The 25,606-nt window shown below is 41.7% G+C and overlaps 1 protein-coding gene across 4 annotated transcripts in view; it reads left to right on the top strand.

Annotated features, from left to right (window-relative positions):
* The window catches only part of Ahcyl1 (adenosylhomocysteinase like 1), a 32,067-nt gene extending 9,771 nt beyond the window's left edge, over window positions 1–22,296 (top strand). Inside the window, exons 2-18 of one of the 4 annotated variants that reach the window (XM_051165940.1) lie at window positions 3,509–3,832; window positions 8,771–8,882; window positions 11,696–11,839; window positions 12,661–12,761; window positions 13,180–13,282; window positions 14,420–14,514; window positions 15,290–15,396; window positions 16,213–16,329; window positions 16,571–16,634; window positions 17,347–17,435; window positions 17,905–17,975; window positions 18,303–18,397; window positions 18,478–18,576; window positions 18,884–18,952; window positions 19,335–19,413; window positions 20,868–20,988; window positions 21,582–22,296. In XM_051165940.1, the coding sequence (XP_051021897.1) occupies window positions 8,792–8,882; window positions 11,696–11,839; window positions 12,661–12,761; window positions 13,180–13,282; window positions 14,420–14,514; window positions 15,290–15,396; window positions 16,213–16,329; window positions 16,571–16,634; window positions 17,347–17,435; window positions 17,905–17,975; window positions 18,303–18,397; window positions 18,478–18,576; window positions 18,884–18,952; window positions 19,335–19,413; window positions 20,868–20,988; window positions 21,582–21,588 (1,452 nt within the window). In that variant the 5' untranslated portion in view covers window positions 3,509–3,832; window positions 8,771–8,791 and the 3' untranslated portion in view covers window positions 21,589–22,296. Of the gene's footprint in view, window positions 1–3,508; window positions 3,833–8,770; window positions 8,883–11,695; window positions 11,840–12,660; window positions 12,762–13,179; window positions 13,283–14,419; window positions 14,515–15,289; window positions 15,397–16,212; window positions 16,330–16,570; window positions 16,635–17,346; window positions 17,436–17,904; window positions 17,976–18,302; window positions 18,398–18,477; window positions 18,577–18,883; window positions 18,953–19,334; window positions 19,414–20,867; window positions 20,993–21,581 lie in introns of those variants that run through there. The other 3 variants (XM_051165938.1, XM_051165939.1, XM_051165941.1) reach the window with 3 other exon arrangements.
* Window positions 22,297–25,606: the final 3,310 nt, after the last annotated feature.

The raw sequence follows: 25,606 nt of genomic DNA, 5'->3' as shown, positions 1-25,606 counted from the left end.
AAGTTTTAACTTTGTTAGATCTTTCAGTCATATTTTACTATAGAAAGTAACTTGCACAGGGTGCTTTTGGGTAGTCTACTAAAGTTGTAAAAGGAATCTTTTTAATTTCAGGAACTGTTCTCTGTGCTCAATGTTAATATTTAAGAGAAAAATTCCCCTATCACCATACAACACTGAATAATTCTTCTATTATTATTATTATTATTATTATTATTATTATTATTATTATTATTATTATTATTATTACTATTTTGAAATACACATTTTGTGCTTTTTTTAAAATATGGTACCTCCTCCTGAAAATACTCAGTGAGTTTCTGAGGTGAACCCTTTTCCCATACGCATACAAATCAGTAGTCAGTTTTAGTGATACCAAATTGAAACCCTCCCTGTATTGACACAGTGGTTGGGATATAAATAGGAAATTATGTAGTTGACTTGCCCAGACATTGTCCTTTACTTTGTAACAAGGAAGCAAGAATCAGAGCAGAGCTTTTTGCTTCTATGGGGTTTAATTTTAAACCTTGCTCCTTGCAGTTCTGCACAGTAGCATCTCAACTTCAACTGCAGGTCATTATATATCTATGTGTGTGTGTGTATATATATTTTTGGTCCCTGTCCTTTCACTTCTTTCAAAATGTCAGTTCTGAAAGAACTGTTTGCCTTCTCCAGAGTTCACAATTGTTTTGGTTTTATTCTCAGCCTTCCTGCAGCCACAGGCTTGAGTAGACTAGCCCCTGAAACAGAAACTTGGTCCAGAGTGTCCTTTCCCCAGTGGTCTGCTTTCCCCACCCAGTTCCAGAAGAAAGGAAAATGTTACTGAGCTTAACAGCTTTTTTGGGGGGGTTTTGTTTTTGCACTTTTAAGTTTCAGTGTCAAGTTGCCCTAACCAAATCACTTAACCCCAACTGCTACCCATCTTGTCTTCCCATCTGAGCATGCAGGCCCCAGACAATGCAAGTCTGAAAATAACAAGTCCTCTTGTAAACCGGAAAACACAAAACACTAATTTGAGATGGACAATGTAAGCAAAAAAGGAAATCTGAGTATTTAGGATTTTATTATTTATTAAATTTTATTTCTTTGTATATATGTGGGTAGGTGTGCGTGTAGAGGTCAGAGGACAACTTGCAGGAGTTGCTTCTCTCCACCATGTGTGTCTCGGGATAGAGCTTTGCTTTGTCAGACTTGTTGGCCATCACCATCACCCACTGAGCCATCACCAGAGGATTTTATTGTTTAACATACTAGTACATGTTGATGTTAAATTCTTCATCAACTTTAAGTAAAACTTCTAATCTAGTGTTCCTGTGTCGCGGGCTTGTTCTTTCTATATCTGAAGGGTTTTTGTTGTTGTTGTTTGTTTTTTTAGTTGAAAATGACTTAGATTACCAATATCGTGGCAGTGTTGCTTATTGAGAAAATAGCTCTTTTTTCAGGGAGTGGGGGGAGACAGTGTTTCTCTGTGTAGCCTTGGCTGTCCTAGACTCACTTTGTAGACCAACCTGGCCTTGAACTCAGTGGTCCGCCTGCCTCTGCCTCCCAAGTGCTGGGATTATAGGTGTATGCCACCATGCCCAGCGAAAATAGCTCTTCTTAAAGTAAAATTTAATTAGGATTTTGGTTTGCTGTTTTAGCAAGAGAACCTGTTCTTTGTGCTCCTGTGAACTTCATGGTTAGAAAATGACTGCAGAAGGCAGGGTCTGAGGAAAACATAAACTTACATATATTGAAGGTAGACTGGGTGGCAAATTGTGCATTATTCATCCTGGAGTGTAGTTTTTAAACAACTCCAGAAAAGCCACAACAGACAGCCCTTTTCAGCTTTCTCACTTACAAGGCACATTAAGCTTCATAGTAAGATTTTTTTTTAATAATTTATTTTTTTATGTGCATTGTTTTGCCTGCATGTATGTCTGTGTGAAGGTGTCAGATCTTGGAGTTACAGACAGTTGAGAGCTGCCATGTGGGTGCTGGGAATTGAACACAGGTCCGCTGGAAGAGCAATTGATGCTCTTAACTGCTGAGCCATTTCTCCAGCCCCCATAGTAAGATTTTTATGCACACTTGGAGGTGTGGAAATTAAAATCAGCTGAAGCTGATGAGTGGGTTTCAACTTGAAGGCATGTAACCTAACTACAGGATGGATTGTTAAAGGTCTCATTGGCTCCTTTAGAAATCATTGCTGTTGTTACATAGTTACTAGTTAACATGGGGTCCTGGAAGTAAGGTTTATTTTATTTATTTATTTACTTACTTACTTACTTACTTACTTATTTTTATGTTTTGTCAGCTTTTCCCTCTCTTGAACCTTTGAGCTTATAGGAAGCAACTAAGTGGTGTAGGTCATGTCTTGTTAGCCCAGGGTTCAAAACACCAGTTTTCATCAGCTGGACTACCACATATTGATAGCTGCTTATAGTGCTGCCACTCATACACTGCTTGGCAAAGACTTTGCTTCTTTCATCTCCAGTTAGACATAGTCTAGCCTTCCCAGATGCTGGGCTGACTCACAGCGTAATTGATTCACTTACTCACTGAACAAATGCATGAGTTTAAAGTGTAATTGGTTTATAAACCTCACATCAGCTGTACTTCAGACCAAGTGAGGAAAATTTGTTTTTAAATATATTTTCCTCTAGTTAGGTTAAGACATTACCCAATGGTGCCAGAGAACCAAGCGGGCATCCTTTTAGATCTAGCCATTATTTGTTTGTTGTGTCTTAAATTTTCCTTCCATAGACATTGGTGTGAAGTGTACGAGTAGGCCTATTTATTTATAAACAGTTGACAAGTTTTCCTCTTCTTAAAAAACGAGCATCTCCACATAGTTTGCAGTAAAGGATATGCCAGTTTAACTTACAGGTGTCATTTAGAATGAAGATTGGCATAGAAAGGAGGGTGAACATAGTAAGCTCACTTGGTCTTTCCCAGGCTAGCCGAAACTTCTGATCCTCCTGCCTCAACTGGGATCACAGGTATGTGCTGCCATAGTTGTCCTCTGACCTGAAGTAAAAGACACAGTAGTGGAAAGAAGATAGAGCAGTGGTGCTGAGAGAGGATAGTGAGCAGAGCTTTTTAACATGTTACTGAAGTAATGGATATGCTCTCAGGAACCAGAATTCTTTGGTCAGTTGTGCCAATTTTCTCTTAAACTCTAGAGGTGCCAATAGTTGAGTGTGAAGAGAGGGTAAGCTATAGGCTAGCATGATGCGAAGGGGAGGTAGTTAGGCAGTAGCAGGTTATGTGGAAACTTGGTCTGGATGTGTTTTACATAAGATTAGGAAGTCCACCCCTGTAATTGCTTAACACCTTCAAAAAACACAAAATAAAAGGCCACCAATTTGTTACCTTTACCTCTAGTTGGCAATTCCTTGGTTGACTGCAGCTTGTAGGGAGATTGTTGGAAGCCAGTGAAGAGTTGTCTCTTGAAGAAAAGGGGTAGTGACTGATGGGAAAACCACGTGTGCTTTGGAAATTTTTCAAGTGTTCTCTCTCATGGTTTCAGTGACTCAGCTGTATGAGCCTGATGGTTCCTCATCCTTCCTCACACCAGCCTGCCTTGACAGTCTCACACTGAGTCTCATCTTCTCTGGGATTGGATCCTAGTAGTGTGTTACTGGTGACTGCGGAGACACAGAAGGGTAGCGTGGAGGAAGGATGTGTGTGTTGTGATTAGTCAGCCTGCCTACCCACTCTTGGGAATTCAGGCCCCATCTGGGGAGACCGAGAACTTGAGAAACTTGAGACAGAAGGAAGACAAGGAACAGCCAAAACCTGCTGAGTCTCAAAAGCTGTCTTCTGTACAAGGAAATGAAAGAAGAGGCTGAAGGTACCTAGTTTGGCGCTATAGCTCAAAGATGATCTTTCAGTCAGTATTCTCTGGTGGATGTATCAGAGGGCTGGGTACTGGAGGGAAAAGACCCTTCTTTAGGAAACCATTTTTATCTAATTGAGGTAAAAGACACTAGACTTGGATATTTCTTGTTTCATGGTATCAGTGTTACTGATTTTGGATACATCTAGAATGGGGATCAGACTGACCTCTGCTAAGAATCAAAGAAAGGTGCTGCGTCTATTTGGGCTGACTGTTACCAACTCTTTCTTTACTCTGAGAAGGGAGTGGCTAGAAGTAGACCTTGAAAGAAAGAATTAGGGGCTGGAGAGATGGCTCAGCAGTTAAGAGCACTGGCTGCTCTTCCAGAGGTCCTGAGTTCAATTCCCAGCCACCACATGGTGGCTCACTACCACCTGTAATGTGACCAGATACCCTCTTCTGGTCTGCAGGTGTACATGCAGGCAAAACACTGTATACATAATAAGTAAGTAAATAAATAAATAATTCTTTTTTAAAAGATAGAAACTTAACAGCTTTAATAAAAAAAGAAAGAAAGAATTAGTTGGAAGATGTGTGGGTAGGGATTAGAAAAAAGATTAGAAAAGATGTAGGAGCCTTAGAAGGTGTTTAATACACCTTAGTAATTGACCTTGTTAAATTTTCCATGTTCTGATAGTCTTTTTGGCTCAGTGCAGTTACCTAAAAAATATGTTACCCATAATTTCTAAACAGAAATTTTCTGTGCACAATATGCCAGGGAAGGCAATGGGATAGAATATATATGTTTTTAAATGGCTCAGAAAACCATTTCTCAGAGGGATACTGAGCCCTCAGATAATCTCAGTGGTAAGAAAGACTAGTTCTTCCTTGTACATCTAAGATTTACTTTCTTAATGATTTGTTTTCCTAGTACTTGCTGTTTACCTTTGAGTCTAGTTCTTCACCCTTAGGAGTAAACCTTCCTGAGGAAATTAAAAGCTGTTAGATAGGCATGTTAAATAACAAGGTTAACAAGATGACTGGCCTAACCTCTAATTTTTAGAGGGCCCACATTAAAAAATATCTAGATAAGGCATAGAAGACAGTCATCATATCTACTAAGCTGTTTGAAAAGCTGCTTTGAAATAGCACCTCAAACTGACCTGAAATTTAATTAGATTTTTAAAAAACAACAAATAGACTTCAATCTTTGTGTATATTCCTAGAGGAGTAGTGAAAATTCATGGCAAAGCCATCTGTTACTATTACACAGAAAGTCAGAGCACATATATAGATCGTGGAGGGCCTTATTTCCTAAGGTGAAGTGGGTACATAACACACTATGTATATTGTCCTAATCATTGCTATGTAACTCTAGGGTCATAGTAGAGTTCTGGTAGCTTTTATAATTTCCTCTTTTTATTTTATATGCATTGGAGTTTTGCCTGCATGTATCTGTATGAGGGTGTTAGATCACCTGGAACTGGAGTTACAGACAGTTAGGAGCTGCTGTGTGGGTGCTGGGAATTAAACCAGTGCTCTTAACCACTGAACCTTTTGGTAGCTTTTAATTTCCTCTAATTCAAGAGAGAGAGAAGGAAAGTTTGAATAAGGTATGGGAAGGAGGGAGGGCAACTGAGCTAATTACTTTAGGCCATTCAGAAGTAAACTCAACTTCTGATGGTAAAAAAGTATTAAGTTCAATTAAATAGTTACAGTTATTTTTCTCTGAGGTTTATAACTTACTTGGATTGCCTGTGTTCCTTTGTTTTGATAAGTTCTGTACCAGTCTTGTACCTCACTCTGTCACTACACCCACTTCTAAGGGGAATATGTAAAGTACCCAAACTATTAGATCAAACTTTTCCTTGAATGAGCCTCAGTATTAAACAGAAGTCAGTCAACCATCATAAGTAGTGCTTTAAAATAGTACACTATACTGCCCTGATATGTAATTGGATGTTTAAGATGCAGCAAGTAAACATCTGTGTTTGGATGTGCTATTTGGAGAAGGGGTCGATCTAGCCTAACCTTTCTCAGACGCCCTGTCAGTTCAAGAGTGGAGCTGTGTGGTACTTAGGCACTTTGTCACTTTTCCTTCTTCCTTTCCCGATACCCACTGCCTTGTGCTGAAGCACGCCAGTGGAAATCTAATGGTTGGAAGAAATTGTAATGATAGGAAGTATACAAACCACACTGAGTTTAACCCACACATAAAGCTGCTATTAGATCTGATTTCACTAGAAACTGCAGCATCCAGAAGTTGTTTTTGGCAGCAGTATCCTTATTTACAGCATAAAGGTGAACAGCATGTGAGGATTCTTTTCACCAAGAGAGAAACAGCTGCTAGCTGGAAAGACCCTGTAGAGTTAGACTCCTGGAGGAAACTGGCAGGGCTTGTAGTTCAGGGTAGCAGAGAGGACAGGTTACCATGCATAACCTTGCTACATGCGTCTGCAGGCTGCTGGGCCACCTTATAGACAGCTGTCTACTTTAAATATGGTTCGTATCCTTTATTTGAGAGATGGGGTATTAGGAGCACTGCACGTAGTAATGAGCTGCTTGCCACAGCCTAACATTTTCAGATGGGAAAGATTTTGCTAAGCTTTAGGCCGCTGATAAGCTTTATTAACAAGGAGAGATTAAGCCTATTAATCTTAGGTTGCTGAAAAAATACTTCTAGCTTGCTACAACTACCCCTCTATATTTTTTATCTAAAAATCTGCAAACGTTACTGAAGTTCCTCCCCCACCTCACTGCCGCGTAGGTGGTATCTGGAAACATGCCCAGAACCTTTTGGGGGAAAAATGAACAGGAGAGGGAATCTCACAGACAAGAAAAGGGAGCACTTCCGAGCAGGCTGCCCATGCCAGCAGCAGGGAGTCTAGTGAAGGAACTGCTGCCTCTGGAAGTTGTTAAGAGCCGTTGATGGGCTCTTAGCTGTACTTTTTTCACCACCAAAGTAACTGCACATTAGGTTAAATTCATTACTGTGGCCATCTCTGCTTGATTTGCATCTTGCTGACTGCAGAGGTCATGGGAACATGTAATTGGAAATTCTATTTAGAAGGCAAACACTGACTTGTGGCTATCTCAGGGAGTTGAGGATTTAGTTTTCTATTTGTTTTTGAAGGCACTGAACTCATGCTGTGCACATACATGCAGACAGGCAAACCACTCATATATACAAAATGATAAAATAAACTTAAAGAGAAAACTCTACATTAGTTACAACTGCTCAATCTTCCTGTTCCGACGCATCCATCCTCTGCTCGGGTAAGAATCAAGCTTTGGTCTGTAGCTTTGGCACAGGCAGTTAGTATGAACAGACAGAAACCAGAACTGGTAGGACTCTACAGTCAGATCACCTTAGGCTGGAGTTACAGACAGTTGTAAGCTGCCATATGGTGCTGGGAATTGAGCCCAGGTCCTCTGAGCGATTGCTCCAGGTCCTGGTTTACTCTTTCTGGCTTGAAAGTGGTAATTGTCGGGCTGTTAGTGTGTGTAGGAAATCTTTTCATCTATAATAGTGTACATTTCCAGAGATGGCATTTGCTGAAGATGTGGTTTAATGGCTTCTCCAAAGGAACCTTTTCAGAGATAGAGTATGAGGAGAATCTGAATCTGGATTCTCAATTTACACTGTTCTCTTCCAGGAGTATGGGGGTTATTTTAAATTTTGAAGAATGAGTTTATCAGAATTTACACAAGAGGTCAAGAGGAGAGGTTTAAGCTGGTGGTTCTCAACCTGTAGGTTGAAGCCCCTTTGGCAAACGTGGGACTCCAAAATTATTTACATAATGGAAATAATTTAAAGGTTGGGATTCACCACAACGTAAGGAACTGTTTTAAGGGTTGCAACAGTAGAAAGGTTCAGAACCACTGGTTTAAGCCATATAACTCCATATTTTCACACATTGATTTGTTTATAAATAATACTGATTGCAAACTATTTTCAGTTTATTAAAGCCAGTGGTCTATGTGTTCTACAGTGTTGATATAGTGATACATACATATAACCCTAACACTCAAACTGATGGGCTGATGCAGGAGAATTGTGAGTTCTGAACTAGCCTAGGTCTTTTAAAAGATCCTGTCTTTTTTTAAAAGTGCAAACATCTAGTTTTAATTTAGTCTACTTACAAAGGCTTTTAAAACTTGCCATTGTTTTCTTCTCTAAATTCATTCTGATTAATTAGAATTTAATTAATAGAGAATTTAGTATTTGTTTTAAAACTTCTCTTTCATCGGTAAACTCTGATATTTTAAATTTTTACTGGGTATAGAAAACTCTGGGGAACTACATAGGTTTTATGAAATATTGGTAGATAGCTAGGCTGTACTATTAACACTGTAATGTGTTTTGCCATTGGTAAGCATTCTATCCAAAAGCCAGGCCACTGCCAGATTCAGAAGAGTAAGCTGCAAGAGTAGAATACTTAGAAATAAAAACCAGATTATGAGATTATATCTGTTTTCTTTTAGAATTGGGCAAAAGGCTAAAGAGTTTAGTCTGTTAAGGTTATATAAAAGGGAATGGAGAGACAATGAGATAAAGAAAATGTGGTAAAACTGAATAGTCACAAAAATAAATGGTTTTTTAGAATTGCCATCCGTCCTCCCCCTCCCACCAAAATCTTACTGAAGTAACTGGGAGGAGGCAGCAGTTAGTTTTAAAAAGAGTTGGGACAGCAGCCTTCCCACCCTGCTGCTGACAGCTACTGCCATAGTAGGAGCTGCTAATGCTGGCTTTTGGGGAAATTAGTGTATGGCCTTGGAAAATAAAATATTTTGGTACAGTAAAATGGCTCTGAGGGTAAAGATGCCTGCCGCCAAGCCTGACAACCTACATTCTAGCCCCAGAACACACATACGCACACATACATGTATGATAAATAAAATTTGTAAAATACCCTTGTTCTAAGTTTTCAGCTTTTTAACTTTCTCTTGTAGCAAATTCAGTTTGCTGATGACATGCAGGAGTTCACCAAATTCCCCACCAAGACTGGCCGGAGATCTTTATCTCGCTCCATCTCACAATCCTCCACAGACAGCTATAGTTCAGGTAGGTGTGACCTTTGTGTCCCCTCTGTCTCTTCCTGCTCACTACCTAGTACTCTTTACTTACTTAGAATATAAAAATAATCACAGCAGGACTTGTAGCTTAGGATGCTTTTGTTGAAACTTCTTTCCCAGGCTGTTTCTGTGTGGCTTGGTTGGTGGTCCTGGGAAGTTCCTATATCCACATTTGCAAGGGGGAAATGGGAAGTATTTCTGTTTTCAAAACTGGTATTTAAAAAGAAATGTACTTTCAAACATAAGTTCTTTGTATAAAATATACCCTTCCATCTGTTGCAAAGACAGCTTGAATTATGATAATAAAATTAGTATTTTGCCTCCTTTTATTTACAAGATTACCCTTTAAGTTATCGTGTCTTTCCCTGTTGATTTCTGGAACGGGAAGATGCAAGGTTCTGTAATGTGACTCAAGCTGTTTTCCTCCCCTCCTGTCTTAGCTATCTGTAGTAAGTAAAGTCTTTGTTCTGGTTAAATTGTGCCTAGTCAGCCAGAGAGGCGGTATTAGAAAATAACTGGAAAGGCTGTTGAGAGGCTGAAGGGTGCCTCAGTAGAGTACTGAGAGCAAGCCTAAGACCTGAGTTCAGTCCCCAGCACCCACATAAGAATTCTGGTGAGCCAGTGCAGGCTTGTAGTCCCAGAACTGGGAAGCCAAGCCTATTATTAGCGTTCACTAGCTGGCCAACTGCCTGTCCTAGCCTAATCAATGAGGGACGCTGTGTTCCCCCCCACCCCACCCCACCCCACCCCAGAAAAAGGTGAATGGCACCTGAGATGAAGTAACTGATGTTGATCTCTGTGACTTCCATATGCAAGTACACATGCACATCCTTCACATGCACAAAACTCGTACTGGTAAGTGAAGGCTTTCGTGGGACATGCCCCCTGGGACAGAGGGGAAGGCATCCTATTGGGACTCTAAATGAGAGACGCATGGGAGAATAGCAAAATAAAAGGATACAGAGGGTCCTAGAAATCTACAAGTAGAACAATATGATAGGCAGATTTGGGCCCAGGGGTCCCGCTCAAACTAAGGCACCAGCCAAGGACAATACAGGAGGTAAACTTTAAACCCCTTCCCAGATCTAGCCAACGGTCAGAATATTCTCCACAGTTGAGTGGAGAGTGTGATACGACTTTCTCACGTACTCTGGTGCCTCACATTTGACCATGTCCCCTGGAGGGGGAGACCTGGTAGCACTCAGAGGAAGGACAGCAGGTTACCAAGAAGAGACTTGATACCCTATGAGTATATACAGGGGGAGGTAATCCCCCTCAGGAACAGTCATAGGGGAGGGGAATAATGGGAAAATGGGGGGGGGGGGTGGGAGGAATGGGAAGATACAAGGGATGGGATAAACATTGAGATGTAACAAGAATAAATTAATAAAAAAAACAAAACCCGTACTGGAGGAAACATTGGGAGGCATCTAATACAGCTCCTTCATCACTCAACAAAAGAAATAGTTAAAAGATTAAGAGGCTTGCCCAAGGTCCAGATTGCTAATAATGTTAATGAGGGATTTGTATGAAAAGCCCTTCATTGTTTCTTAACAGTATTGTTTGTGTTGTATTGTTAACTTCAAAGGCCAGATGTGGGGTTTGTAAAGGAATGTTAAAAAGCAGTTATCAAAGAAAACTTTACCTTTTCTCTATGCCATTATTAACACAACCAGTACTGGTTGGGTAGGCTAACAAGAACAAATGCAGATGGTTATTTGAATTCTGTGGAGCTGATGCATGCAAGAAACAATCCCAAATAAAATGGCTGTCATAAATGAAAAGGTATCTTGATGTGACAAACTAAATTAGCGTATGATAAACAGCCATTATAAGTAAACAGAAAAGGAAATTTTATGTGGAAAAATTGAGTTCTGGAAGGAAAAAAGAGATGGAATGAGTGAAGTTTTGAAAGGTCCTGATGCTTATCTTATAGAAACCCATTAGAACATTTTTTAAAGCTTAGCAGTAGAGCTGAACTGTAAGACTGGAGACAGTGACTTGAGTAGTGTTTGTGTGGCCTGCACTTCTGTCCTTTTGGAGAACAGTAAGAGAGCCTTAGTGTAGTGACCAGGAAAACATTCATTTCAGAGAGGAAAGAAGAGACTGGAAGAGTAATGAGTGATTAGTGCATATCCGTCTGAAGGATGGATTTAAATTTTATGTGAAGTTTTTAACTCAAATTTACCTTCTTGACAGACTTTTTCCCAAAGCTGTCAGAAAGATCTGCTTGTTTTCTGTGCTTGTGTGTATTTCTTGAGCATGGCTTGGTATAAAGTCACTGAAGAACTGCTTTTAGCTATCTCAGTGATTCTCAGAAGCAGCACCTAGGAACTTGTTGGAAATGCCTCCTAAGACCTGCCAAATGGGAAATTTGGCCAGGGACCTAGCAATCTGTATTTTAACCAGCAAGTCCTCCTGATGTATGTGTAAGTGTGAGAACCGGTGCTCTATCAAAATATTCCTTATCCCTGTTGCTCCATTTTGTATGGCTGGTTATAGTCCAGATGGGTCAAGATTGTGATGTAGGATCACCACAGTGGTACAGAATTAGGATCTGTAGTTCTCTGTCACAGACACTAGTGGCAAAATATCATTAGGATGGGTGAAAGCGCTACAGTGCTAAGAGATTTAGTTGCATTCACACCAGCTGTTAGAGCCTGGAGGAACAGAACTCATGACGTAAAAGGGACCTGCAATTAAAAGTGTTCGCTTCACTTACATAACAGACCCTTGGGAACTGCACTCAGTGGAGTTTGGGCCAATGAGGTTTTTCTCTTCCTGTTTCTTTGCTGGCTCTAGCTGCATCCTATACAGATAGCTCTGATGATGAGGTCTCCCCCCGAGAGAAGCAGCAGACCAACTCGAAGGGCAGCAGCAATTTCTGTGTGAAGAACATCAAGCAGGCAGAGTTTGGACGCCGGGAGATTGAGATTGCAGAGCAAGGTAAAAAAGGGAGTGAGTGGAGGACCAGAGCCACTGCTTATCCAGACCTAGAAAAGACGATTTCTCACACTCTGGATAAACACTTCTCCTATATGCAAACTGAGCCTTAGGATTTTTGTGTTTCTTTTCTTTTTTCTTTTCCTGTTCCCAGCATACGGTAATTACAGAGTGGTTTCTGTTTTCCTCATCATGACACCATATTCACAGGTCTACAGTGCATAGTCAGCAAGTTTTGGATCACAACACAGTGGTTACTTGTGTGGGATATTTCTGTAGCTGCCAATAGCAGAAACCCAGATTAGCCAGAAGCAGCTGATGCAGCAGGTTTCTAAGCTAAGGTTGTGGTAGTCTCATTAAGTCCTAGGCACCCTCTGCCGGAGCAGAGTAAGGGTGACTGACATTCAGTGCATCTTGGTTTCTCTGTTCCTCTATACTACTCCCAGGAATCTCTGCTCTTCAGTTTTTTTCATGTTGAGGGAATGCAAGTGTCTTCCACTGAGTTCAAAGTCATTCCTCCTGGTCTGATGAGGACATATAGAACTTTGTCCGTAACTGCTTCCTCCCCACCCCACCCACCTGATGACTGGGAACACTCACTTTGACCAGTTTTGAAAGTTTAGCTCGTTCTCCACCACTCAGATCAGACCAAAACAAGACCTGCCAGTTGCTTAGATCATAACTCTCCAGTTACTCTATTGGTGAAGCTTCTGGTCATCAGGGAAATACCACCATGCCTCAGCAGACCCACCCCTGCCTGTGGCTGGCAGGAGGGAATGGTGTTGGTAGTGTGGACCTGGCTCAGATCCTCTGTTCTTCCACAGACATGTCTGCTCTGATTTCACTCAGGAAACGTGCTCAGGGAGAGAAGCCTTTGGCTGGTGCTAAAATAGTGGGCTGTACACACATCACAGCCCAGACAGCGGTGAGTTTGTTGGAAGAAAATAGAGGGACTTCTGATAGAAGGGGAAGAAAACATTTTTTTAAATTAAAAATAAACATGCCTTTCCTTCCTACCTAGCTGACCTCCAGATGCTTTAGATAGGACCTTCCTGTTCAGTAATGTGGCATGCTTTGTCTTGTTCATATACTAAACCCGTTTGTAATATAGCTGACTTAGGAGGATATGAAAATGATTGTGAGAAAAATGTTTGAAGACCTTTAGGAACATGTCTTTCAGGCATGGATAAGGAGCTGCGTGCCACACAGCTGAATTGTACCCTTGTGTAACTCTCGTACACGCTCAACTCCGTGATGTCTCAGATACTGTGTTCTTGCTGAGGTTTGTCCCCTGCTCCTGGGTAGCCCCACTTTTCCTCACCCATCTTTCTGCACATCCATAGGTATTGATTGAGACACTCTGTGCCTTGGGGGCGCAGTGCCGCTGGTCTGCTTGCAACATCTATTCAACTCAGAATGAAGTAGCTGCAGCACTGGCTGAGGCTGGTAGGTTCTGCTTTTTCACCAGCTTTGTCTCAAGTAATTGAATACAACAAACCAAACTTGTCATTGCATCATGTTTGTCTGGCGACTATAAATTTGAACAATCTTAAAACAACAGGCTGGCTAGGAAGCTCAGTGATGGGCTGTTTCCCTGGCATGTAGCATAACAGTGAATTCAGTCCCGAGCCAGGACACGGGTGGGATGAGGAGAACAGGAAGAAACCCAGCTATGCTTTAAAACAAACAAAGAAGCAAACCAAGGAAAGGCCCAATTCTTATGTTAAGTGGATGAAAGAAGAATATTAAACTGTGAGCTCAGCTGGTCTCTTTTCCCCAAAAGTCTTCCAATTTTGAGAGAACACTGGAAGTAGTGGGGTTTGGGGGGGGGTTGTTTTTGTTTTTGTTTTTGTTTTGAAGTAGTGTTTTAAATTGATAGCTAATTGTGTGGTATTCTGTAGTGCACTAAAATGTGTACAGTTAATCAAAAGTCTAATAAATTTTATTGCTAAAATGCGCAGAAGAATATCACCATGAAGTTTGTCTAAGGACCTCCCACCTTCCTGGGGGCTTCAGACTTTGTCTAATTCCTTTCTAATAAGTGTTCATTGTAGGAAATTCAAAATAATCGAAGATTTGACAAGCTTCTTTATGCACTGGTGAACCAAATCTTAGTATGTACATAATTTTATAACCTTAAACTTTGTATTTTCAGAAGTAATTTCTCACGTCACTGAAAAGTGACCACATCATTCATTCATATGGCCACATGACTTTACTTCCTTAATTTGTTAGAGTTGAACATTTCCATTATTTCAAGATGTCTGCTGAGGTACAGCCCTCTAGAAGGAGGTTTGGTTTGCACACTTCATTTTGCCTCCTTACAATACAGCATAAAATGCAAAATTGGCCTAAAGACAATAGTATTTTATGACTTCAGGGTGGTTTTTAAGGCAGAAATTTCTTAACTATTAAAGTAATTTCTGAACTAAAAGTACTATTTTGACTTTTATTTCTTACTCTTTAAGTTTTCTTTCTTTGGGATTGTTTCTCTTGCCTTTCATTCTTCATATAGACCTCAGAAACTGGTACTGATGTACACATCAAAAGAAAAAAATATCTGATTTATTTCTGTATCCATAGGAGTTGCAGTGTTTGCTTGGAAGGGCGAGTCAGAAGATGATTTCTGGTGGTGCATTGACCGCTGTGTCAACATGGATGGGTGGCAGGCTAACATGGTAATAATACATGTCCATTCCATACTTTTGACTGGATTTATTTCCATTTCTCCCTTAAAGCATGGTTCCCTAAATATATTTTTGTATGTTTGGTCTTATTTACTGACTATATTGCTAAAGTGTTTATAACACAATACCTACTTGGTATGGGTCTAGGATGCACAAAGCTCTGGATTCAATCTCCAGCACCAAAAAAAAAGAGAGAGAGAGAGAGAGAGAGAGAGAGAAGGCTCTGAGTACTGAATGGAAAGGTGGGGGAAGGGTAAGCTTAGATGGATACATGGCTCAAACACAGCAAAGTAAACAGAAGGAAATAATGTGGTCCCTCTTTGGAGTAATAGTCTTATTTCTTTACTTCCTGCTCCAGCTCTCCTTTTTGCATTCAAAGGAGCTGTGTATTTCAACTAGACTGAAAATGAGCCCATAATTTGTAGCACTAGTTTACTATATATAGCTGGGCATGGTGGTGCATGCCTTTAAGTCAGCATTTGAGAAGCTGAAGCAGAAGGAGTACTCAGGTCAGGAGTTTTAGACCAGCCTCAAACAAAACAAAAACGCTTTCCACTGTAGCCTAGAACACATTTAGGAATTCTTTTAACCATTTTACACCAACAGATTTAACTCTATTTGCACTGTCTAAGCCCACTCTGTGGACTTTTAAGAAGTGCTCTTCCAAAACATACAGGGCTCTCTCACTAGTGTAGAAAGTGGGCTCAAAGTTCCCCCTAGCTCTAGCAGCCTGAATGCCCATAGAAGTCTTCTGGCTGTTCTGTAGATCCTGGATGATGGGGGAGACTTAACCCACTGGGTTTATAAGAAGTACCCAAACGTGTTTAAGAAGATCCGAGGCATTGTGGAAGAGAGCGTGACTGGTGTTCACAGGTAACAGATTCTGGAGTAGCTGCCCCTTGTGTTCTTGCCTCATCAAACTCTTCTGGTCTCTCCTAGGCTCTAGGGCTGTGTTTCAGACTTAAAATAACTAAGCGGGAGTGTCTTCATTAGATAAAACTGAGTTTTTACTTTTGAAAAATCAAAGTGACCATAGAAGGAATTTTTTTTTCAGATTCTAATTCACATGCTTTTATCTCTCCCATTTACTCCACTGAGTAATTAATTAACAATTATTTGGGCTAGGGGTACAGACAGGAGTGTTTCTTGGAAAACTTATACTCAATGATGTATTAAAATCTTATGTTTTAAATATGGAGGGGAAAGATGATTGAAAAACTACATGTGATGCAACAAAAAGTAAAATTGGAGACATACTCTTGGGTAGGTGAAAATAACTAAATGATATCTAGAAATATTGTTCTACTGGGGGCACATTGCACGTGGTGCTCCCACAGACACAGAAAAGCACATCAAAACCGCTCTGCTCTTTGTTTACCAGAAGTAGACATGAGTGTTTACAGTTAGAAAAATGCTGGCCTAAGGTTATAATGTTCCTTTTGCGGAAGAGCAGTAAATTACTTCAAGTGAAAAAACGTATTTTCCTTCCAAAATTAAAGGATAAAGATAGAAGAAAATGAGTTGAGGAGAGATGACAAGAAAATAATCATGTTTCCAAATAACTTTGGGCAATAAATTTAAGACTAAGGAGGGCAGCACGGAAGTGGAAGAGCTAAGCAGATTGGGCTGTGTGCTACTTTATTACCTAACTTGATGTGTGTTTGTTTTTGTGGCTTCTTCTCCCCTTAGGCTGTATCAGCTCTCCAAAGCTGGGAAGCTCTGTGTTCCAGCCATGAATGTCAATGATTCTGTTACCAAACAGAAGTTTGATAACTTGTACTGCTGCCGAGAATCCATTTTGGATGGGTATGTTGAAATGTATACATTAGACTCGCTGGGGACCAGTGGGATTTGTTTGACATTGTAGTCTCATACTTAGCTTGCCCTGTATTCTCCCTCCTTTACATGTTACCACAGAGGCCCGTTTCACAGATTTTCAGCCACCTTCCAACTGAGTTTCTCATGGGCATTGCCCTGCACTTTAATTTGGTACAAAGGAAGTGAGTTGCTAATAATGTTTGAGTTGAGCCCTTGTCTGTTTCCACAGCCTGAAGAGGACTACAGATGTGATGTTTGGTGGGAAACAAGTGGTGGTGTGTGGTTATGGTGAGGTAAATAGCTGGGCCCCATGTCTCTGTCTGTTCTTATTAGAAGGGCTTAATAGAAACCCTGGACGGAGGAGGCAGTCTAGAAACAGCGATGAAGTCTATGCTTGAAAACAGGAGCAAAAGTCTTTTTCATAGTCATGAATTAAAGACATAGAATGTATTGAATTTTTATATTTCACCAATGTGTCTTATTGATTGATGTCAGTGTTATTGCCTCCCACTTAACAGCCTTTGATGAAATACAGTTCAAGTGAATAAGTAACATTTTATCTCCATTTTATGACTTGCATTATAATGGAGAAATGGTAGTGACATTATAGCTGAATGTCTCTAACCTGGCCTAGGTTCTAGGAAGTTTTAATGTCTCAGCAGTGGTCCACTGAAGTCCCTGGGCAGCTGCTCTTGTGTAGACACATTGCAAGTGAGATTTGCCAGGTTTTTAATGGAGTAAGAAATCAGAGTTGTTCTTGTTTAGTCTTGTTTCCATAATGGTGACTGTTACCCACAGCATCCCTCTCCCCCACTCCTGCTAGGACACGCCTGCTAAATGATCGCTAATTGAGGGTTTGGGCTTCTTTCTGCCCAGCTGGGGTTGGAGTGTTCCCTAGATGATGAATGACTCAAAGAATGCTAATCCCCACCCCTCACAAGCTGCTCTGCCCTGGGGACCATGTCCTATTAGACCTGGCAGCTTGGCCTTTCCTGTGCTCTCCAGGTAGGAAAGGGCTGCTGTGCTGCTCTCAAGGCCCTCGGAGCAATTGTCTACATCACAGAAATTGACCCCATCTGTGCTCTGCAGGCCTGGTAAGGATGAGTGATGACAATACTGTTAGATTTGAAGGAGGTGCTTTACAATTCTCAAGAGTTGATGGTTGATTCACATAATGGTGTTTGTGAAAATCTCCCAGGAAGAGATGAGTAAGATGACTTTGTTCCCTTCATTCTAATTCTGAGACTTTTCTAGGGCCTCTTGACATTTTCTCTTCCAGTGTAGAATCTTGGGGCTCTGCAGAAGCCAATATGTAGTTTAGTTAGTTCAGCTTATCACTTACCATTTCTGGGTTGTAACATCAGCTTTTACTTCAGAAGGGGATTTTGTTGTCTAATTTTGTGACCAGTTCAGAAAGTTGTATCGATATGAGACACACACACACACACACACACACACACACACACACACACACACACACACACACACACACACACACACACACACACACCCACACACACCCACCCACCCCCTACCTTATAATATTGCTTTCTTCTCTTCCAGTATGGATGGGTTCAGGGTGGTGAAGCTGAGTGAAGTCATCCGGCAGGTGGATGTTGTGATAACTTGCACAGGTGAGTGCCAGTGCTTGCTGCACAGAGAGGCCTGAGCCTCAAAGGCCACACCGCAGTGAGGCCCGCGCCCGCTGTGACGGGCCAGACTTAGAGTGAGGTCTCAGAGCTTTTAGCATCTTCTAAACGAAAGAGCTTTTCCCCTGGTGATTTTTCCTATTACCTGGTCTTAAAGCCAAATAACTGACCTCAACCATTTGCTGTATACACATCTTCCTCACAACTTGCACAAGCTCTGTAGTGGTAGCAAACACTTCCCAGTTCTAACTGGAAACAGTTGCTGGTGGTGTCCAAGCACCTCTTTCTTCAGCTACTCTTCTTTACTTTCAGGAAACAAGAATGTCGTGACACGGGAGCACTTGGACCGAATGAAAAATAGTTGCATCGTGTGCAATATGGGCCACTCCAACACAGAAATTGATGTGGTGAGGCTTCTCTCCATTACAGCTAGGCCTTTCTCTGCATGTCACTAGAGCCACAACCAACTGTCTGTTCTTCCTTGCAGACCAGCCTCCGCACTCCAGAGCTAACATGGGAGCGAGTACGTTCTCAGGTGGACCACGTCATCTGGCCTGATGGTAAACGGGTCGTCCTTCTAGCAGAGGTAACACACACCAAAGACTCCATGCTAGATCCACAGAGTAAGGAAGGGGAGCCGTGGAAATCCCAGGGTCTGTGTTCTGGTGAACTCTGTCTTTGGATAGAAGTGTGTTTCCCCAGTCTTCTATCCCCTAGAAGAGAAGCATGCCAAGAAAACCTATTTTTTGCTAAGTACATACACTGTTGACTGCCCTAACTGATTGCGGTCTTCACACAGAGAGGTGTGACAGTCTTTACTGTGTGTGCTTGACTTGGGTGCTGTTAGAACCTGGAAGCAAGGCAGCAACTCACCCCATCTCTTCTCTTCCCAGGGTCGTTTGCTCAATTTGAGCTGCTCCACAGTCCCTACCTTTGTGCTTTCCATCACAGCTACAACACAGGTATGTAGTAGGAGGCCTGCTTTTCCTACATGGAGATGTGCAGAGCTGGGCATAGCACAGGTGAGGGCTCTGAGAGTACTGTGCATTCTGGCTGACCTATTACCTTTTCCATGTCCTAAGTTACTGAGGCTCACACTTTTTTCCTTTGAAAAGGCATTGCGTCTCTGAAGTGGTGCTCAGCTGAAATTACAGTGTTCTAGCTTAGTTGTATTTAGTTTGTTCTTTTGTTAGAAACTAAATGAAGACTTCGCCTTCTCATATCAGCTAGCCTTTATCTCAGGGCGGAGGTCAGGATGTCCTCATAAAGCGCTATTAAACCTAGTTTTATTTTATGTCTCTCTCTAAGAAGTGCTTTGTTCTCCTGCCCTCTTTCCTACCTTAGGCTTTGGCACTGATAGAACTTTATAATGCCCCTGAGGGACGCTACAAACAGGATGTGTACTTGCTTCCTAAGAAAATGGGTGAGTGAAAAACAAACCTGCATCGATCCTAGTCGGCTGCATGGTTTTGTAAAATGACTTCTAAAAAGCACTAGGTATGAAGTCAGGGTTCTGGCTGTTCCAGTGCTTACTAGATGCGTGGTCTCAGGAGACATTCTATTAGCACCAGGAGCCTCCATGTTTGTCAATAGTAATGTGAGAATAATACTGTGTACTTTACAGAATTATAGTAAGAATCCAAGCTAAATAAGGAAGATGCTCTTATTCCCAGGTTGCCTTCAAAAGCTCAGCAGACTCCCAGGGCAACTAAGTATAGACGAGACCAAAGTAGAGAAACAGAAACAAGTTGTATTATCCATCCTCTGTCTTGGTTGGAAATCACTTCCACCTCAACCTCCTGCACCTCATAGGACCACTTTGCTCATGTAGCATAAACCATCTGTGGTACCAACTCCATACTTATATGCAGTCCAAGTGCCTGGCTAAAAACAACTTACACTAAAAAACAACTTGCGGATTGGATAGATGCTAGTGGTTTAAAGCACTTGCTACTTTTGCAGAGAACCCAGGCTCAGGTCTCACAACCATTTGGTGGCTTGCAACCATCTTACACTGGGCAAGGGACCCAGTGCTCTCTTCTGGGCTTGATGAGCACCAGGCACATGTGTGGGGCAAACATAATACATGTAGGAAAATGTGTATACACATATATATTTTTTTAATTCTCTTTTGTTTGTTTGCTTGTTTGTTTTTTGGTTTTTTGAGACAGGGTTTCTCTGTTTAGCCTTGGCTGTCCTGGACTCACTATGTAGATCAGGCTGGCCTCAAACTCACAGAGGTCCACCTGCCTCTGCCTCCCAAGTGCTGGGATTAAAGGTGTGTGCCACCATGCCCAGCTTTTGTTGTTGTTGTTTTGTTTTTAAAAAAATTGTAGTCATAAAAATTATGGAGCAATACTAAACATGTGTCTTAGAAATTCATGAGCCTAAGACTTGTGGCTTTAGGGATCCTGTCCTAAATAAATCTCAGTGATGGAAGGCTCTTGTTAGCCTACTGAACTCAACTTTGTAGTTCATGATTTGATGGGAAGTTGCCACAGGAAGCTGGGTGTAGCATATGACATGGTAACTCATGGTGTCCACTCAGGTGCAGCCAAGGTCTGACAGGTAAGTGCACGGCACCCATTTGCCAACCTGGTAGATGCCCTCTGCTTGTCCTTTGTAGGGGCTTCAACAAAGTGATTCCCAGAAATGCAACTTTGAAAGCATTAATTAAGCAAACATTTCAAATTATAGGTTCTTTCAGGGTTATTCCATTTCTATTCTCTTCCTAAATAGTTTTAAAGATGGTAATAGAGGGGGAGGTTGTACCTAAAGACATCTGACAAGAACTCTACGCCCCTCCCTTCCCCCCCTACGCCCCTCCCTCCCCCCCCACCCCCCCACCCCCACCCCCCGCTACTTTTCTCTTCCTAGATGAATATGTTGCCAGCTTGCACCTGCCATCATTTGATGCCCACCTGACAGAGCTGACAGATGACCAAGCAAAGTATCTGGGACTCAACAAAAATGGGCCATTCAAACCTAACTATTACAGGTAACTTGGAAGAAAGCAATGAAAAGTTCTTTTCCCCAATGTTAAATCAGCCAGCCTAGCCAGTAAAGATACTTGTCATGCCCGGTACTGAAGAATGTAAGGCCTGCAGACCAGCAGGGTGATGACTAGGTTGGTCAGTATTGGAGTGTTTGCCTAATACAGTGAGCTTCAGTTCCCAGCTCTGAAGAAAACGAGATTAACAAGGTAGTAAGAAAATGTGTGTCCGCCAATAACTGTAAAGAACTAAGAGTATTTTTAGGTTTTAGAAGGTGAGCCTCGGGCTGGAGAGATGACTCAGTGGTTAAGAGCACTGCCTGCTCTTCCAAAGGACCCGGGTTCAATTCCCAGCACCCACATGGCAGCCCACAACTGTCTGTAACTCCAAAATTTGACACCCACACACCAACGCACATAAATTAAAATTAAATAAAATATTTAAAAAAAAAGGAGAAGAAGAAGGTGAGCCTCAGCCCAGGAGGAACCCACGCAAGACTCCCCACAGTCAGGCTGGAAGGAAGTTTGGAGAAGATGCTGTTGCTGATCTCTTGACTCATATAGAAGGCGTGTTAACTGGTCCATCTCTCTCTTTGCAGATACTAATGGACGTATTACAGTGACCAGTCCACATGAACCACACAACTCTAATAGAGTATTTTTTAAGATAACTTTTATTTTCTTCTTATTACTTTCCTTTGATTTTTTTTTTTTTCCTATAATTTCATTTTTGTTTTCTCGTCTCATCATTTGAGTTCTGCAGACCACACAGGAACTTGCTCATGGCTCTTTAGGTGAAACTGAGGTGGAAGGGTTCTCACCCTAGTCACTAAAGAAGGGTTTAACTCTGCAGCCCAGAAAGTCGATTCTTTAACCATTTCTGGGTACTTTGGTCATATTTAGTTACCTTATTAACAGAAAATGGTAAGGCACCTTCTTTGTGGAACAATCTACAGTGTCTAAATTGCCTTAAAAGAGCCTGTTTCCTAGCTGCTGGAACTAGTGCTCTTCCCCTTCTTCAGGGGAGCCAGGATGCTACTTCCCAGCCAGGTAGCTTAGACGTAGGTGGTGCATGCCAACCTCCCTTAGAGACGCTGAGTCCTGTCTCCTGTGTAAGGGGGCATGTCTGGCGCAGAGATGTGTTGGTTGTTAAGCTCAGTGGGTTCATTTGGATTTGTAGTTCAGCCCTCCCACCAGTCTCTCTCATTGTTCTCGTTTTAACTAAACTACATTCTATCAAGTTCAATTTTGTCCCTTAGCATTTATTTCTGTTTTATTTCTTTTAATTAAGGAAACACATTAGTGTGAGCCCTGAGGAACAGCTCAGGGGGTTATATTTACCAACGTCTTTTCTGAACCTTTGAAGCAAAGTGTGAAGAGTTGAGGCTAGAAGAATCCTGGCCTCAGACTCTGATGTTCCCAGCCCATAGTTTATAGCATCAGTGAACTGGAGCCATAAGCAGAATTTCTCAGCTCTGCCTCATACAGCTTATGCTGACGGCCAATTTCTTGAGCCATTACTCAGTATAAAACACTGAGCCCTGTCTTTAGGGGTTATCCTTTAAGAGCAAACTTGTGGGCAGCTGTGCTTCTGCAACCTAAACTATTTGAAGGGATGTCGGTGTAGATGGAAGACAGAATGACAAATTGGGCCAAGATGAAAGAAATATAACTATATAATCTGTTCAAAATGGTAGGCCTTGCTTGGTATTAGTTTTATAGACATAGTGCCACTTTTGATTGACACTTGCCACAAAAGTAAAAAATAAAAATTATAAACTGAGACCTTAAAGAAGAGCTGATGGAGAGAGTATACCCTAATTCATGCTCTAAGAGAATTCCAAGAGGCCCTCTAAAGATCAGGGAGATTTATTCCCAGGCCACGCACCCTGCTTGCCAGCATCTCTGCATGCTCAAAGGAGCTTCGTGCTCGCAAGCTTTGCGTATATAATTATCCAGGATTTTAAGTCCTCAACGTGTTCTAGCTTGTGATCCTTCAAAGATGGGTTATGCGTTAATGCTAGGTACCAGAAATGTTTACTTCTCTCTTTCCACTGATCAGAGAAACAGGCATTAAAAACAGAAATACAAGAAAGGAAAGCTTTTACCCTGTACCTTCCTAGCAGGGAACAATTATCTTGCCAAAACTCTTTCCCTCTTCTCCCTACCCAGTCCCTTCCTGCTCCTTGCCAATGTGATCATGCTTTCTTCTCTATAGATGCTAACATTTGAAGACCCCTTTCCTAGGGCACTTAACCAGCCAGTCAGAACACCACATTGAGTAGGGACTTTTCTTGGCCAACAACAGTATATCCATCTGGTCAGCTCTGCCTGAGGGTAGGGGCCCAGTTCCTGCTGCCCTCTAATCTGCCCTCTGGTCCTATATCTATTACTGTGTCCATAGGAATAATAGGTAAGGGCTAGTCTCTGTCAAGCCATGTAACAAAGGACACTGGAAAATGTCTGGCATCAGAGGGAACATGTGGAGACCAACTTGGGAGGAAAATATTCATTTTGTATTGAATGATTTTTAATGAATGCAATATTAATCCTTGCAGATGAGCAATAATCATTAAAGTCAATTAAAATGTAAGACTTACTGGTAGTCTTGTGTCTTTTTTGCATAAATAGCAAAACTCCATTAGACCCTGTTTCCGAGGATGAGACAAGCCATTTGAAGACTATAGACAGGGTCTGTCTTACATAAGCTAGCCCCCGATTTCTTGGCTCAGATCATCGTGGCTCAGTCTTCCCAGTAATGGGACTATATAGGCTTAAACCAGTGCACCCTACTCTTCATTAATATCTTAAGTTGCTATGATATGGATGTTGAACAGCCTCCTAAAAATGTGTGTGTTGAGACTGATCTCTCTCCTGAGAGGTGCACTGGAGCGTTTAGGAGGTCGGACCTAATGGAAGTGTGCCCTTGGAAGGAATGATGCGCATCACCCGTTCTTTTTGCTTCCTGGCTAGGGAGATGATCAGCTTTGTTTCCGTCTTGAATTTCTGCCTTACATAGACCCAAAGCAGTGTGGCCACTCAGTCATGGACTAAAACCTGCCTTCAGCTGTGAGCCAAAATATCATTTTATCTTTAAATTTTTCTCAGGTATTCATAGTGATGGCAAGCTGACTAATGCACATGGACACCTGTCTTAGTTGCTGCTGCTGTAAAAGAGCATGTCGTGGCTCAGTTGATGAAGCTCTTGCCATGCAAATATGAAGACCTGTATTTCTTCCCCAGAACCCAAGTAAAAATGTGAGGTGTGTTGGCACATACTTGTTGGGAAGACAGATAAGGAGAACCACTGGTGCTCACTAGCCAGGCAGTCTAGCCTAATTGGGGAACTCCAGGCCTGTGAGCTGCCCTGTCTTGGAGGATTATTCTGTACCTAAAGTTGATACCCAGGATTATTCTCTGACAAACTAATGCACACATGCATATAGATCAGAATGTGTGCGTGCGTGCACAAACACCCACACCATTTTGTTAAACTGGGTGTTCTACTGTAGAGAATAGAAATTGACTTAATGTTTCTGGAGACTTGAGATGTCCAAGATGAAGTAACCAGCAGATTGGTATCAGAAACAGGCTGTTCTCTACTTTCAAGTTGGTACGTCTTGCATCCTCATGATGAAAATCCAAGCACAACCTAACACTTTCCCCTAGTCCATTCAAATGATGTAATAAAAAACCCATACCTAATGTCACATTGTTGAATCAATTTCAACTGATGAATTGGAGGGAGTACATTCAGGCCACTGCATTCTGCCCCAGCCTCCAAATCCATGGGCTGGGTTTTGTTTTTGTTTGTTTTAATCTAGAAAATAATCTAATAGCTCCAAAAGTCTTACTCCGGCACCAGTTGAAAAGTCTAAACCCATAATCGGGTGTGGTGACACACGCCTTTAATCCCAGCACTCAGGGGCAGAGGCAAGCAGATCTCTGAGTTTGAGGCCAGCCTGTTCTACAGAGTGAGTTCCAGATCGGCCAAGTCTACACAGAAAAACCCTATCTCGAAAAAGAAAAGTCTAAATCCAGAGGCTCATTTAAATCAAATAATGATAATAAAGTATAGTTAGTTCGTCCTGAGACCAGGTGCTATCCATTTATGAGCCTGCAAACCTATCTCCTGAGCCTTCCTAAATGCAAAACATGACCTTCATTGCTAAGAGGCAGTAGATTTTCCTCAGAGTAGTGACCCCCAAAGCCACAGTGGGCTATGGCATATTTCTCAAAGCAACTAGACGGGTGGTCCAGCTGCCTCCAGGCTGTAGCATCCATACACTAGTTGAACAGGCTCCAAGTTGACTTTGGGACAGTTCAGACTCCTTATCAAATACAAAGGATCTTAGCGAAAGACCAGCAATGACTTACTGGAGAGGGCCTGGCTAGATGTCAGACTGCCATGGGGCCTACCTCCCAGATAAAATCTGTAAGATCTTAAATCTGCTTAACCTCATACTTGCCTAGGACAATGGATTAGTTCACTCATATATGGAAACAACAGACATAGCAGAGATGAGCTGTTAGAGTAGGAATGGATTATTAACAGAAGCTTTATTTAAAAATGAGGGACATGTAGAAAACTGAGCTCACAACAGCCTGTCATTTTAACTGTTGG

The sequence above is a fragment of the Acomys russatus genome, chromosome 23 (assembly GCF_903995435.1).
Source record: "Acomys russatus chromosome 23, mAcoRus1.1, whole genome shotgun sequence".
Taxonomy (NCBI): Eukaryota; Metazoa; Chordata; class Mammalia; order Rodentia; family Muridae; genus Acomys; species Acomys russatus.
Note: the sequence above shows the minus strand (reverse complement) of the source record. Positions and strands in the feature narration are given on the sequence as shown.